The sequence below is a fragment of the Meriones unguiculatus genome, chromosome 9, assembly GCF_030254825.1.
Source record: "Meriones unguiculatus strain TT.TT164.6M chromosome 9, Bangor_MerUng_6.1, whole genome shotgun sequence".
In the NCBI taxonomy this organism is placed as follows: domain Eukaryota; kingdom Metazoa; phylum Chordata; class Mammalia; order Rodentia; family Muridae; genus Meriones; species Meriones unguiculatus.
The window spans coordinates 47368752-47382751 of record NC_083357.1 but is presented as its reverse complement, the minus strand read 5'-3'; the positions used below and the strand labels follow the sequence as shown (position 1 = coordinate 47382751).

At 48.6% G+C, this 14000-nt stretch overlaps 1 protein-coding gene across 1 annotated transcript; it reads left to right on the top strand.

Annotated features, from left to right (window-relative positions):
• Positions 1-7649: 7649 nt before the first annotated feature.
• Positions 7650-13185, top strand: Shisa2 (shisa family member 2). Its single transcript, XM_021649050.2, has 2 exons — positions 7650-7983; positions 11091-13185. The coding sequence occupies exons 1-2, from the start codon at positions 7650-7652 to the stop codon at positions 11642-11644; spliced, it is 888 nt and encodes a 295-aa protein (XP_021504725.1). The 3' UTR covers positions 11645-13185.
• The last annotated feature ends 815 nt before the right edge of the window (positions 13186-14000 follow it).

The following is a 14000-nucleotide window of genomic DNA, read 5'->3' as shown; positions in this document are numbered from 1 at the left end:
ACTGCAAGTGGGGGAAGACAGAGGTTTTTACTGCAGTCCATAAATAAATATGACCATTTATTGGCCCCTACATATTTCTGTCCCACTTGTTCAATGCTCACTTAAACTGTCCAATTTGCTTGACCTGGTCTATAAATGTAAATTGCCTATGTCGGAAAGTGACTCTGGATGGCTTTTGAGTGTGCGTTGGAATTCTGTGATTTCTGCAGGTGAATCAGCACTCTTTGACAGAAAGCACCAGGCCTGACGGCCCCCAGGCAGATGGCCACCCTTTCCTTCTCCCTTCTGCCTCCTCTCAGAGGCACTAAATGACAGGGCTGTGGTGACCCTCAGTGACAGAACACTTGCTGAGCATTCTGGGGTCCAATTTTTTTTTCAATTTGTTTTGTTTTTTCATTCCTAGTGTGAACCAAAAACAGTACTAAAACATCAGGCATACATGCAATGCCAAAACTTTCACTAGAACACCGTTGAGGTATGTGTGGCAAAGGTCACGTTGTCACATATAAAATGTTTGTTTGCTCGAAAAACTAGGCAAGCTTGCTCCTAGGCAGAAATGAGTCAGATTTACTAATTCACCTAAACATCCTTCTTAAAGATTTGTTGGCATTATCCGAGGGGTACCAGTGAGAAATCCTGAGCATGTAGCTAGCCTGGCCCTATCAACTGCCATAATTACACCGTTAGATCCCCCCCCCCCCCGCACCTGCCAGGTGAGGCTTGTTTAATTTAGTTTTGTTTTACAGGCTGGGGACCAGACTTCACACGTTAGAAAAGTGCTCTACCCACTGGGCTACAGCTCCCAGACTGCTCCTTCCTAGCACAGCCCACAGCTTTCTTTGTGCACAAGGACAACGACCCCACTCTGCTCTTCCTGATTTCCATTTGCCCCCAATGTTTTCTTTGTGACCTCATGTTTCCAGCATAAATTGATCCACTTTCAGGAATGTGTGTGTGTGTGTATACACATCTATACATATTTACATCAAAGAATATATTTACAAAGATATATATTTATATCAAAGATATAGTTACAAAGATATGTATATATTTATATCAAAGATACATATTTACATCAAATACAAACACATATTTGTGTGTGTGTGTGTGTGTGTCTTATGAGATCAACCTTGTGTGTACCAAAAAGGAAACTGGTGATGGAGAGTGAGGTGCCAGCGACCTCTTTCCTGGGGAGACATCACCTCCCCTGGCCACCGTTAGAAGGCACCTATTGCAAATGAATCCTAGTAATGCTTGTGTCACAATTACTTGCAAGGTATTTTGCGTGAATTAGAAATTTCTTTTTAACTTATTAGGGAATTCTAGAAGGGGTGATGAATTCAAAAGATCACTTAATGGACTTATTACAAGAGCTACTATAATGATGTCAAGGAATTCAACACACGCCCAGGATATGCCAGATGCCTAATCAGTGGAGTTATTAGCTGAGCTGAGCTACAGTCAGTTCAAGTATATTTTCTAACATAAGACCATTTTAAACCCCCTCCTTCTAATTAGGTACTGAAAGCTAGCGAGCTGGAGACTCTCCAGGTAGCTGTTATATAACCTAAGAATTCATGATACAAAGCAAGACACGTCTTGGACACTATAAAGCTGGAAACGGTCTGAAATTTGAAGGAGTCCTCCTTCAGGTGCTATTGCGGTCCTGCTGTTTGCTCGAGGTGGATTTCATTAAACATTTCCTGCTCCTTAGAGTACTCTAACACACAGAGAAGTCTCTTCTCAGGGCGTTTTCAGTGGGGCCCCCGCCCCAGCCCCGCAACTTTCTGCCCTGGGCACAGAGGCCAGGAACTTGTGCAAGCTGGATCGGTGCTCTACCAGGGAGCTTCAGCCCCAGCCCAGGGGCAGATGTGGATTGCTCTGTAAGAGCTCTTTAAAAACAAACAAAGTTTAATTCAATTGTTTCCTGAGAGACTGCCTTCTTGCAAAAGCCAAAGAAAATCGTGGATTAATCCAAAAGGTACAGAACTAAGGTTGAGACTGTAAAACTGAGGGGCGGGGTGGAAAGTTAGTGTGCTCGGCCGGGGATAATTACCCCTACTCTGAGGCAGTGCAAATCCCAACCATCGACTTTCTGTCGCACCAGGCAGCACAATGGCTCTTTTATCTGTCGAGGGAGCTTTGATACAGGAAATTGTTATTTATATCAAATCTAAACACCTATAATAAGGGAGACTTTTCTTCTTCCTCACCGACCTTCCCCTCAAGCCCCCCCTCCCCTGCCATTCTTCTCTTCTTTGACGTGGTCAAAGAAAAACAACGAACTTGCTAATTAGAAATCCCAAGGAGACTATTGTCCAAAACTGCCTTCTGCATTCTTTCAGTAAAGACAATGAAGCTGTCTACGTGCAATCCAGTTTCTCAGTCTGGATGAAACCACACCACGACATTAGACATTTCCTCGTTTCTCCATGCTGGGACTAGGCCCATCTCACTCAGAAACTGCTCTCTGCTGTGAAAGTCCTGTCACAGCGCAGGCGAGGGTTTCTCTAATACCAGCTGACCACCAAGTAAAATGAGGGTTCCTGATGTGGCGCTAGGCTTCAGCAATGCCTCCTCCAGAGCGGGGCTTGTGCTCACAGCCAGTGCTAGCCATAAGAGCACCCATATCAGGCCCTAGGCAGCCCAGGACTGGAGTCATCCCCTTTCAGTTAGATTCACCCTCCACCAGACCATCACTCATCTCTTGCTCACGGCGGCTTTCAGACTGATCATCCTGGCGGCACTGTAACTGTTCTTTTGTTTGGTAATGGCCCTAAGGTGTAAGAGTGGGGATTCCGGCAGTCTCCATATACTGTATCTATTTTATCATTAGTTACTGTATAGCTCCTGTTGTACCTGATTCATTAATTAAGCCAACACAGGCATCTGTGTGGGATCTGAGCCCTCACCTGTGGAAGCTGATGCTGCCTCCAGGGAGATGATGGGAGAATTAAATAGAATCAGAGGTCGGACACCTGGCTAGTCAGTTTCTGGTCTGCTGCTTGTTTGGTATTGGTCAGAAAAGCTTCTATATATCATAGCATGGGAATATTTTGTGTTGGGAGACTTATAGGAGAAGCTTTCCCCCCCACATATCCTCAAAGTAGCAAAAAGACATACATATAAAGTGCGGCCAATGACATTCATTCAGTACATTCCTAATGTGTGTGAACATCACCACCATCTATTTCAGGATACTTTCAACCTAAAACTCCAGACCCATCATGCATTCACCTCCTCTCCCAGCCTCTCAGCATCTGAAACCACAAACCTGTTTTCTGACATTGCCTATAAGGCAGCGGTCCTCCACTTTCCTAACGCTGTGACCCTTTAATACAGTTTCTCATGGTGTGGTGACCCCAACCACAAAATTATTCTTATTGCTACTTCATAACTGTAATATTGCTACTGTTATGAATTGTAATTCAAGTACTACAATGGTTTCCCAATGGTCCTAGGTGAACCCTGTTAAAGGGTCATTTGACTCCCCAAAGGGGGTTGTGACCCACAGGTTGATAACCTCTGCCTCCTCAATCCGGAGGCCCAGGAAGTAATCCAGCTTCATCTTGCCCTCATCCAGCACCCCAGTGTGAGCAAGTCTCCCCAGCAGAGCATTGTCTTCAGACGGCATGGGATCTTTCCAAGTGGCATCAGCAGCTCCCAGAAGGCCTTTCGGATCTTGGCAAGGGTAAATTTAGTCCTCCACACCTCATGTTTGTTCCGGAGCCCGACTCTCCGATCAGTTTAAGTTCCTGGTCGAGATGTGATTTCTCGAAGCATCTCCGTAGAGTCCTATGTTCCTGCAACTGGCATGTTGCCTTTTCTAGGCCTGCTGAGCCTACAGACTCATGCCAAAGTTCAGAAGTTTCCCGTTTTCTTAATCAACTATTTTATTCATTTAAATGCAGGTGTATCCACACATACTGAAAGGAAAAATAACCTGAGAATGTACTATAGAACTCAGGTTTTTAAAGAGAGAGATCACACTTTCGTGTGTTTTTAAATACGGCTTGGTCAGAATGCCTGATGTCTAGTTTTGATTATAATAAACTATTATTGCTACTAACTACTCTTCTGATAGCTAGCTGTGGTTTTTCAGAAGAGAAGAGTAGAGTAGGCAGTCCGTTAAGGATACTGATGGCATTTCTTCTTGTTTCCTCTGGAAAGAGAAGGCCATCTTAAGCTCTCTCTGTAGCACCCACAATAGAAAAGTAATTGGTAAGTTTATTTAATGTACTGTGCACATTAGGAACACAGTAAAAATAAAAAGAAACTAGAGGATGAGATAGAACAATGTGTAGGGCCTTTGAGCATTATTATTGGTTATCTATCAAGTCCCAATGAGGCAGGGCTCTGCTTAACTTGTGAGAAACACTTCTGGGGGGGGGCTCACCTGTAGAGCATCTGCCTAGAATGAGCAAGACTTTGGGTCCAACTCCCAGCACCAGCTTAAAGTGAGTAAAGGATGCACAGTGCCTTACGAAAGAGGGTGACCCTCTTCAAGGTGCCATACTTCCAAATTTGCTAATTATGGACCAGGCGCTGACTAGCTGGGAAAACAGAAATATGGTACTCAAGCCCCTGCCTAGCCAAGCTTCTGACCAATTCAAGGTGAAATGATCAACAACTTCTTCATGAACCCTGGACAAACTGTGAGTGCTTTTGAGACCCACGTAAGTGGGAGAGGAAGAGGGGGTATGGAACACGTGTTCTCCACACTAAGTATAAACACCTTACATCAAACAACAACAATTAAGGAAATACTTACAGTACTAACCTACTTGCAGAAGACTGGAGCTAGTTTCCTAGGATTTGCAAGGGACAGCTCACAACTGCTTGCAGTTTCAGCCCCATTGGATCTAATGTCCTCTTCTGGCCTTTGAACTCACACCCACTCATACACTTAGACACATAATTAAAAACAAAATAAATTTTAGAAAAGTACTAACCCTCAGAATTACCAGGTAAAATCAATTTATACTGACTCTTCTTGGGGCCTAATTTTAAATACCAGTCCTCATTTCTCTGATTATTTTTCCTGGCCTTTCCTTTCAGCCTGATATCAGTCTGTGTGTTTCAACTGGCTCTGTAAAGGGGCACACGGATCAGTCAGTAAAGAATGGGTTAAACAAGTATGAGGACCTGAGTTCAAATCCCCAGCACCTACTGAAAAGCTAAGTGTGATGGCACTGGCCTGTAATCTCATCTTGGGGGTGGGGTGGAGAGGAGCACAGGCAAGTCTCTGGGGTTTATAAGCCCAGAAGTCTAGCTCAGTTGGTGAACTCCGGGTTCAGTGAGACACCGCTTCTCAAAATGGAGGGTCATTGAGAAAGAGGCCTGACATCAACCTTTGGCCACCACACCCATGCTCAGGATATGTGGACAGATGTGTGTATGCAAACATATCCATCTCCCATACAGAAACTGGCCCTGTACATTGTGCTGGTAGACCATCATACTTGTATTGTTTTTACGTGTTTGATTATGTTTCAGTCCAGCTTTTCTGTTAACTCAGAAGCTTTAGGGTCTGCCTGAGTTTTTGGTCATAGCACCCTGATTGTGCCCAATGTCATCTGATCTCGGAAGCTAAACAGGTTTGAGCCTCATTAGTATGAAGGTTGGAGACAATGCTGCTTGAGGGAAATGGCCACAGTGTCTGGCTTCCAGGTGAATCCCCAGCACTCAGCACACAGTGTGTTTTTGAAATGAGTGGTTCCTCGGTGTTGAAATTTTGTTCATTTCTGAGCCTGTAGAAGGTTGGTGTTTGGTACATTTAGAATATCTAATGTCAGGACTGGAGCCGAACTCATTGGTAGAACATTTTATTCTCAGACACAAGCTCTGGGGATTGCAGTACTTGGAGGCAGCTTAGATGGTTAGAATAGAGGTGTTTTGTGAGCCCAGACACACGCAGCGGCGTTTTTTCTGTGAACATCTTTGGAGTGAGAGGGAGGCTAGTCATGCTCAGTGTCTGCGGTGAGGGGGTGCATTAGGAGCCCTGTAGTGTGTTTAGCCCAAAGGGTCTTCGCTACGGATGAAATTGCTTTGTGTTCTGCAGTTCTGCAGTATCCAACAGCTGGCGTGCCATTGGATACACAAACAGAGCCCAGCAGCACGCGATGGTTCCTGCTTGAGGCGCTGGGTCTAGAATTCACACGGACTGACTCTGGCGGAGAAAGGCGCGGTAGCTCTTTTAAAAATACTCATCGCTACTTGAATAGCATCAGCACCTGCTCAGCGGCCTCAAGAGCGAAGCTATTCGTTTCTTCTGAGAATCTCTGGCGTCTGGAGCCTTGCCTTCTTCCTGGCTGCAGCTGTCTAAGCCAACGAGGTCAAATGTGGCACCGAGGCACCTTTCTGCAGGACCTCGACAATCACCACCCTCAACTCCAGAGGGAAAAGGAACCCACCGACCATTCGGACAGTGAGATCTGTCATGGATGTCTTCGCTGACCTCTTCAGCCTGCCGTGCAGGGGCCCCGGGAAGTCAGCTCAGATCGTGTTTATGTTCTTCCTGGGCCTGGAGGCTGGAAGCTGAGCAAGACAAGTCTATCTGAGTGACGTCTGTAACATGGAAAGTAATTAGTAATTATTCCTTTAGAGGGTTGTCGGAGTAACTCAGAGTGTTGGTTGACGGAGAGCCACACTTGCTCCTGCTATCCTGGCTTTAACTGTGCTTCCAAGGGGTGGCTGACATAAAACTTGTTTTCCCACACGCCTGTTCTGTTCACTCACACCGCTGCCTGGCCACCGCCACACCTTCGGTGTGGCAAAGCGAAGGGCTACGAGTGTCCCCTGGCGTCCCAAGGAGGGAAACCCGCTCAGCACGCATGCGCGCAGGGGAGCCTCCAGCCCCTCTTAAGAGCGGAGCGCTGCGCGCAGCCCGGCAGTCGGAGCTGGCCCGTGGCCCCGCCGGGCGAGCGTGGGGTGGCCGCGCGCTCCTCCGCCCCGGTAGCCCGAGGGACCGAAACTTCCGTGGGCGGCCCCCAGCAGAGCGCAGGGCCGGGAGCGCACCAGGGACAGGGAGAAGGGGACCGGGGACCGGCGGCGGGCTGCGGCAGGAGCCGGAGAGCGCAGCCCGCTGGCCCCGCGCCCAGCAGCAGCCGCGGCCGCCGCCAGCCGGGCGGGCTCCGGGACTGCGGGGGAGGTGCGGACACTCGCAGCGCCTGCAGCGGTGGCCGGAGCCATGAGGACCGAGCGCGGAGCCGAGGAGGCAGAGTGCAGCCGGCCGCCGCACTTGCCGCCGGGAGCTCGGCGCGCCATGCCCGCCGCCTTCGCCGCTTCCCGACCGGGAGGTGAATAGAGGGGGAGCGCACCCACCCACGGGACCCCGACCCCGGAACGCCCCAGCCGCGCGGCCTGCCTCCTAGTCGGCAGCAAGGCGTCCCCTCGGGGATGCACGGGAAGGCCGGATCGCAAGTCAGGACTCCAGGAACGCTCCTTCGGTGATGCCCCTGTGAAGGCAGAGTCTAGCGGGGACCGGCTCGCTCGCAAGGAGGGATGCCTTAGACCCTGCCTCTGCAGCCTGCGCTTCGCGACAGAGGGGAGTGGCCCTCACGGAAAGCCTCTGGGGCCGCCACCGAGCCATAACTTCTCGGGGGAGATCTGTGTCCTCTAGAGACATCAGCGGTGCCCAGGGCAGTGCCATGTGGGGCGGACGCTGCTCACCCTCTACCTCCTCCGGGCACCGCGCGTCGCTGCTGCAGCTGCTGCTGGCCGCGCTGCTGGCGGCGGGAGCGCGGGCCAGCGGCGAGTACTGCCACGGCTGGCTGGACGCGCAGGGCGTCTGGCGCATCGGCTTCCAGTGCCCTGAGCGCTTCGACGGCGGCGACGCCACCATCTGCTGCGGCAGCTGCGCGCTGCGCTACTGCTGCTCCAGCGCCGAGGCGCGCCTGGACCAGGGCGGCTGCGACAACGACCGCCAGCAGGGCGTAGGGGAGCCTGGCCGGACAGACCGAGAAGGGCCGGACAGCTCGGCAGGTAGGGCAGCAGCAGCCTGGGGCGGGGCGCGGGGGGGGGGGCGGCTGTTTTGCCTGGGCAACAGGGACCTGGAAACCTGGAGATTTTAGGAAAGGGCCTGGGAACAGAAGCCCGAGTTTTTTGTTTGTTTGTTTTGTTTGTTTTCCCTACTCATTAACTTTGTGTGAAGTCACACAGAACTCGAGACAAAACACGTTGTTTCTGTTCGCAGTCCTTGGCTTCCACTAGACTTCATTTATTGAGAATACGCAAGGAAATGGCAAGGGTGCATCCCTTTGGAGAAGGCCCGTCCTCAAAGGCTTCTCCTCCAAGGGTCCTCAGAAGGAAGGTAGGGGATGGATTCCCATGGGTGACACACCTTTTTCACACCCAGTCTCACCCAGAGGAGCCAGTGCAGGGCTCCCAGTGACCATGAGGCCTCTAGGAATTTAGACTGGTCTCCTTAGGCAGACCTGATAGACAGGACACTGCAACAGCGCCCAGCCTTGCTCATTGAGACTTTGATAATTTGTTAATAGTCAAAGCCAGATTTTGAAAACAAGCCTGTAAAATAATTTAGTTCATTGCATTTCCTCAAAGGAGAGGCTGCCAAATTGTGTGTGTGTGTGTGTGTGTGTGTGTGTGTGTGTGTGTGCGTGGTGTGTAAGTGCTTCAGGCTTGGAGTTGCCTGAGCATTGGCACAGGTGGCTTCTGGTTTATAAAGCAGCCTCCCGCCCAGAGGCTTTTCACTGACATTCTCTTTGCAGGCGAGCACTTTGTAAGTTTGCGACTCCTACAGTTCCACTGACTTGAGTCTGAAGAGAGGAGAACTTAGGGTCATTCTAGAGAAGGTTCCAGCTCAGCTTCGCAGAGTGTGTGGTCTGGGAATAAAGCCTGGAGAAATGAGCCAAATTGCTACAATAAGGTGTCTGTTGAGTTGGGCTTGTTCATAATGCCTAAAAACTCAGGATGGCGTTGGCCAGAGCTGGAGGCAGCAGCTTTCTCATCCAGCTGGTATTGGGCATGGGCACCCTTTACTGTGCTCCTAAATTTTCCCTTTAAACCTCCTGCTCCTTTCACAGTCATTCTTTAGGGAAGGACAACACGCCCAATTAAGCCTTTGGGGTAGGGGGTGGGGGCTTCTGGTGGCACCGCATTCTTTTACCCTTGTAGAGTTATTTACACTTCCAATTAAAAATCCTGGAAAGAGAACAGTTATTTCTCCCCAAAACTCATTATGTGGGCTGAGTGGTTTCAGCTAGTTTTCGCTATCATATTGGAGGTAAAACTTACCTGTGTGTTTTTTTTTTTTTTTGTTGTTGTTGTTGTTGTTTGCTTCTTATGCCCTGCGGGGGCTGGTATTCAGTATAGGGAGTGGCATATTTATAGTGTGTGTAGGAGAAAGCTTGGCTTTCGCTGCTCCCGTCCTGGACTTGGCCTGCAGTGTTGGCATAACGAGAGCAGTACAGCTGTGGGAGCCAGCTGGGCTGCAGACGGCAGCTAGCCTTCCGGTCTGCTGAGGGGACCCTGGGTGTGGAGAAGTGGCTCTGCTCGGCAGTGGCCACTGCCCAGTTGCAAGTCTGTTTCTCTGTGATTCTGTGGTATGCGAACGGTGCTGTCTCCCAGGACATAGGTGGCAAAGGCCTCGAGTTCAAGTCCCAGCGTCTCCCATTCACTCCCACTCCTGCCCAAAAGTGGGGAACTGAGTCAGGAACAAACCAGAAAGTGCAGCAGTTTCTTGAATGTAGAATTTTACGGAAGTAGCTCAGAGGCTCGCCGGAGGCTCCTCCTGCCTGTTTTTGTCCTGAACAGGCTGTGGGACAGCTCGCTCACATGGCTTGCTAGCTCTGTGTGGTTGTCATCCCTATGGCTCCCACAGTTTAAAAACATTATTTAAAAAAATAAATTATACTAAAATATAGCATATTATTAAAATATACATTAAGACAAAGTCTTACTTTATAGGCCAGGCTGGCCTTGAACTCAAAGACAGTTTTCTTGTCTTAGCCTCCCAAGGGCTGAGGTTAAAGCCGTGAGACGCCGTGCCAGGTTCCCAAAAAGATTTTTTTATGACAATAGTTTTAAAATGAAGTCCATTACTCTCCTGGCTCTGCTAACAGGCTTTTACGGTTATTTCCGGTTTAATTTTTCAGAGTGGCTTAGTGCCCACTGGCTCCTCTCATCCTTCCCTCTTCCTCCAACTCGTCCTCAGCCTCTGATAGCCTCTCTAGTCTCTACTTTTATTAAGATGGGTTTTTTTTTAAATCTTTACTATTATATATATATTATAAAAACACATATGTATATACACACGTATATACTTTTTATCTGGTGTGTGTGTGTGTGAGGCAAAGAGAGAGGACACACGCACACATGCACACGTGCTGAGTGTGCATAAAGGAGGTCTGGAGTTCAGAAGACAACTTAGAGGAGCTGGTTCTCCCCTTCTTGAACTCAGGTCACTGGGCTTGGTGGCAAGAGCCTTTTTGTGCTGAGCCACCTCGTAGGCTCAGAGTGTGTTTTGTTCTTCCCCTTCCCCGTGCTCTCCAATGTTTTAGTTTCTGCTGGAAATGACAGTGGCTCAGAATCTGACCTAAGTTATTTGTTTCGTTGTTGTTGTTGTTGTTTTGTTTTTTATTGTTCTGCCTATAAGAAAAGAAACTTGTTAAAAATAATGGCAAAAAGAAGTCGAGGAACATGGAAAACTCACTAGAAGGAAAAGGGGGAATCGGGGAAGTGTAAACTCATTTCCGCTCAGACCCCGTGGCTGCCTGCTAGGGAAGACTTACATTTATTTAGGCTGCGTGGCCACCGTGGGATCGCCTAGATCGAGCCTATGCTTTGCCAATTTGGATATATTTGGTGTCTGTTGTTGTATTAGGGGAATGTAAGTGGGATTACCAAGTTTAGCTTTCAGGGGCCTTGCGTTGCCTGTGGGGCCTTGGCAGCTCTCCGAAGCACTTGGCCATGGAAGTTGCATCTTGTGTACCTCTGACCTGTGACCAAGCTGGCCTAGCCTCTGTCCTCCGCTCCTGAGGGTCAGTGTTGTATATCTGTCCCTGGCTGCGTTACCAGCACTGTGATATTCTGGCGTGAATCATAACGCTACCTCTCTGTTCTTTCTCCAGTCCCCATCTACGTGCCATTCCTCATCGTCGGCTCCGTGTTTGTTGCCTTCATCATCCTCGGTTCCCTTGTAGCAGCGTGCTGTTGCAGATGTCTCCGGCCAAAACAGGACCCCCAGCAGAGCAGAGCCCCGGGGGGCACCCGACTGATGGAGACCATCCCCATGATCCCCAGTGCCAGCACTTCCAGGGGCTCATCCTCTCGTCAGTCCAGCACGGCTGCCAGTTCCAGCTCCAGCGCGAACTCGGGGGCCCGGGCTCCCCCAACGAGGTCACAGACCAACTGCTGCTTGCCAGAGGGAACCATGAACAATGTATATGTCAACATGCCCACGAATTTCTCGGTACTGAACTGTCAGCAGGCCACCCAGATCGTACCCCATCAAGGCCAGTACCTGCACACCCCATATGTGGGGTATGCCGTACAACATGACTCTGTGCCCATGACGCCAGTGCCGCCGTTCATGGATGGCCTGCAGCCCGGCTACAGACAGGTGCAGCCCCCCTTTGCCCACACTAACAGTGAGCAGAAGATGTATCCTGCGGTGACCGTATAGCCTGCAGGTCACCCACTAGACCCCTGTGTGAGACTGAGCAAAACAGGGCCAGAGGCTTGCACCGAAGTCGGCTCAAGTTGGTGGTGTTTTCATCACTGTCCTCCCGGATAGCTTCCTGTGCCCCTAGCCTGTTGAGAAGAACAGCACACAGAGCAGCGGTCTCTGTGCATGTATTTTGAGTCAAAGTGGAAAACCACAGCCCCTGGAGTTGCCACCTCCATCCTCAAGCATGTGACACATGCTTGAGCCCCTAAGTGTCCTTGAGGGGTGGCTGCCAGAGTCAGAGGTTACAGTCAGAGGTTGTGCTAGGCCGTTCTTTCTTCCTGTTTCAGCCGCACCAGAGAATGCCTGTTACCTCCCCTTTACCTGCGCTGGGTTTTGTTTTGTTTTTGTTGTGCTGTTTTTTTTTGTTTTTTTTTTTTTTTGTTTTTTTTTTAAATCAGTGTTCAAGGCTGAAAGGAGATGTAAATTATATAATTATTATGAAAAGAAGCCAGCTTGAACTCTGAGACTAGTCATCAGCCTCAGTGTTCTGGAGGCATGTCTTAATTTCACTGTACAAGATATAGTCTGTCTATTTTTATGCTTTTTTGGGGGGCTATTTTGTGGGTTTTTTTTTTATAATTGTGTGTGGAGATCATATTATGAAGTTAAAGAGCTGGAAAGAAAATGTATGTATCTAGTGAAGGTATTCAGAATTCTGTGGGCAGAGTGGTGCTGAATCCATTCACCCCTTTTTTTCCGTGGAGCCCTTTTATTTCCTGGCTCTACAGCGTACCTGAGATGTAATTTGATGCTTTTTTTTTTTTTTTTTAAATTGAAATCATGAGCTGTCACCTGCTGCTCTCCAAGTTACTTTTAACTTTGCCATGTGCTATGGCCTGGTGCTTGGTTTTGTTCTGCCGGGCTGCAGGATCCCCTTGTCTAACTAGCCCCGAGGGCAGGAAATTATCGATGTGTTGATGATGATCAGTAAACAAAGGCAAGGCAACGTGCTGCGGAGATGCTCAGTGTAGGTCGTCAGCCGCCCTGGGGACACGGGTGGCTCTCAAACCTCAGACATGAACCACTTTGCAACTCTGGAGGCTTTTTTATACTCTCGTTTTCAGAATGGTTTACTCTTCCGGCAGCAGGAAATCCAGAAGAAAAGATCTTCATGGAGACATGGAATCCCTGTCCTTTTTCCTCCCCAGTCTTCAACAAGCTCTGTATTCAATGCCAATGTTTTAAGTTATCAAATTCAAGTGAATTTGTATGTTGATCACTTATGAAAAAAAAAAGGTTAAATATGTTGTAAGTAAGTTTCCAACTGCTAGCAAAGCCAAAATTAGTTAAATAACTGTGAAGGTTGGTCTTTTGTACATTCTACCCACAGCGTCGTTCATCTAGCCTTCTGTCAGCTGTCAATCATCTCATGATGACAGAATAATGTCACATTAGTGCTGGCGGTTGGTATCAGCAGAGATAGGAATCAAAGATCTTTAATAACCAAAGCAGGAGAAAATCATTTAAAATTTTTTAATAAATATTTTATGGTGTGAGTTCCTTGGGGATGCTTGTTTTACAGTTAGTCCTTGTTAGTGGAGCACAGCTACACAGAATCATCAGTGCTGTTTTGGGGGCCGTGAGCCTTGCTTGCTTACGCAGTTGCTGGTATCTAGGAAGGTCAGGTGTGTCTGTGGCAAACAGTGACACATAAAAACCAGTCACACCCCCCCCTTTGAGGACCTCCTGTCGTCATGGCAATGTGAAGTTTAGGAGCCAGTCAACTGCCCCAACACAGCTATGGATGGCACTTCACAAACCCTTGAGCAAGGCCAGTCTCCAACTAGGCCTTGTGTACATACTTGTTTAGTATTACATCTGTTTAGCGTGTATATGTGTGCGTGTGTACAGTGACACACCTGTGGAGGCCGGAGGACAATTTGTGGGAGTCAGTTCTCTCCTTCCATCTTGTGAATCCCAAGGATCCAATCCAATCCAGGCATGGTGCAAGCACCTTTATCCACTGAGCTGTCTTGCCAGCCCCAAACCTGACTTATAAAGAATGAGATTTGAATTCCATGAAATTTCAATGTCACAAAATAGTTTTCACCCCAGCCCTTTCCTCCAACCACCTCAAAGGGTAAAATCCAGCTTAGACACTAGTTCCACAAAGCCAGGCAACAAGCCGGTGTTGCCCAGGGAGTCGGAGGCGGCCAACTCTTAATCTGATCACCAGGCTCTGCTCCATGCAGGTGACCTCTGTGCATTTCTGAAGCAATGGATGGCCATGCATGCTCATATGAGACTGTCGGATTTCTTTGCTTTTCTGTGTTGGTGAAAGCGTAAATGAAATGGGAGTAAAACCATTTAG

Excerpts from the sequence above, each read along its gene's own strand:
- Shisa2 (XM_021649050.2), top strand. The coding sequence starts at position 7,650 with ATGTGGGGCGGACGCTGCTCACCCTCTACCTCCTCCGGGCACCGCGCG. Across the intron at positions 7,984-11,090 it reads AGGGCCGGACAGCTCGGCAG|TCCCCATCTACGTGCCATTC; the intron begins GTAGGGCAGCAG and ends TTCTTTCTCCAG.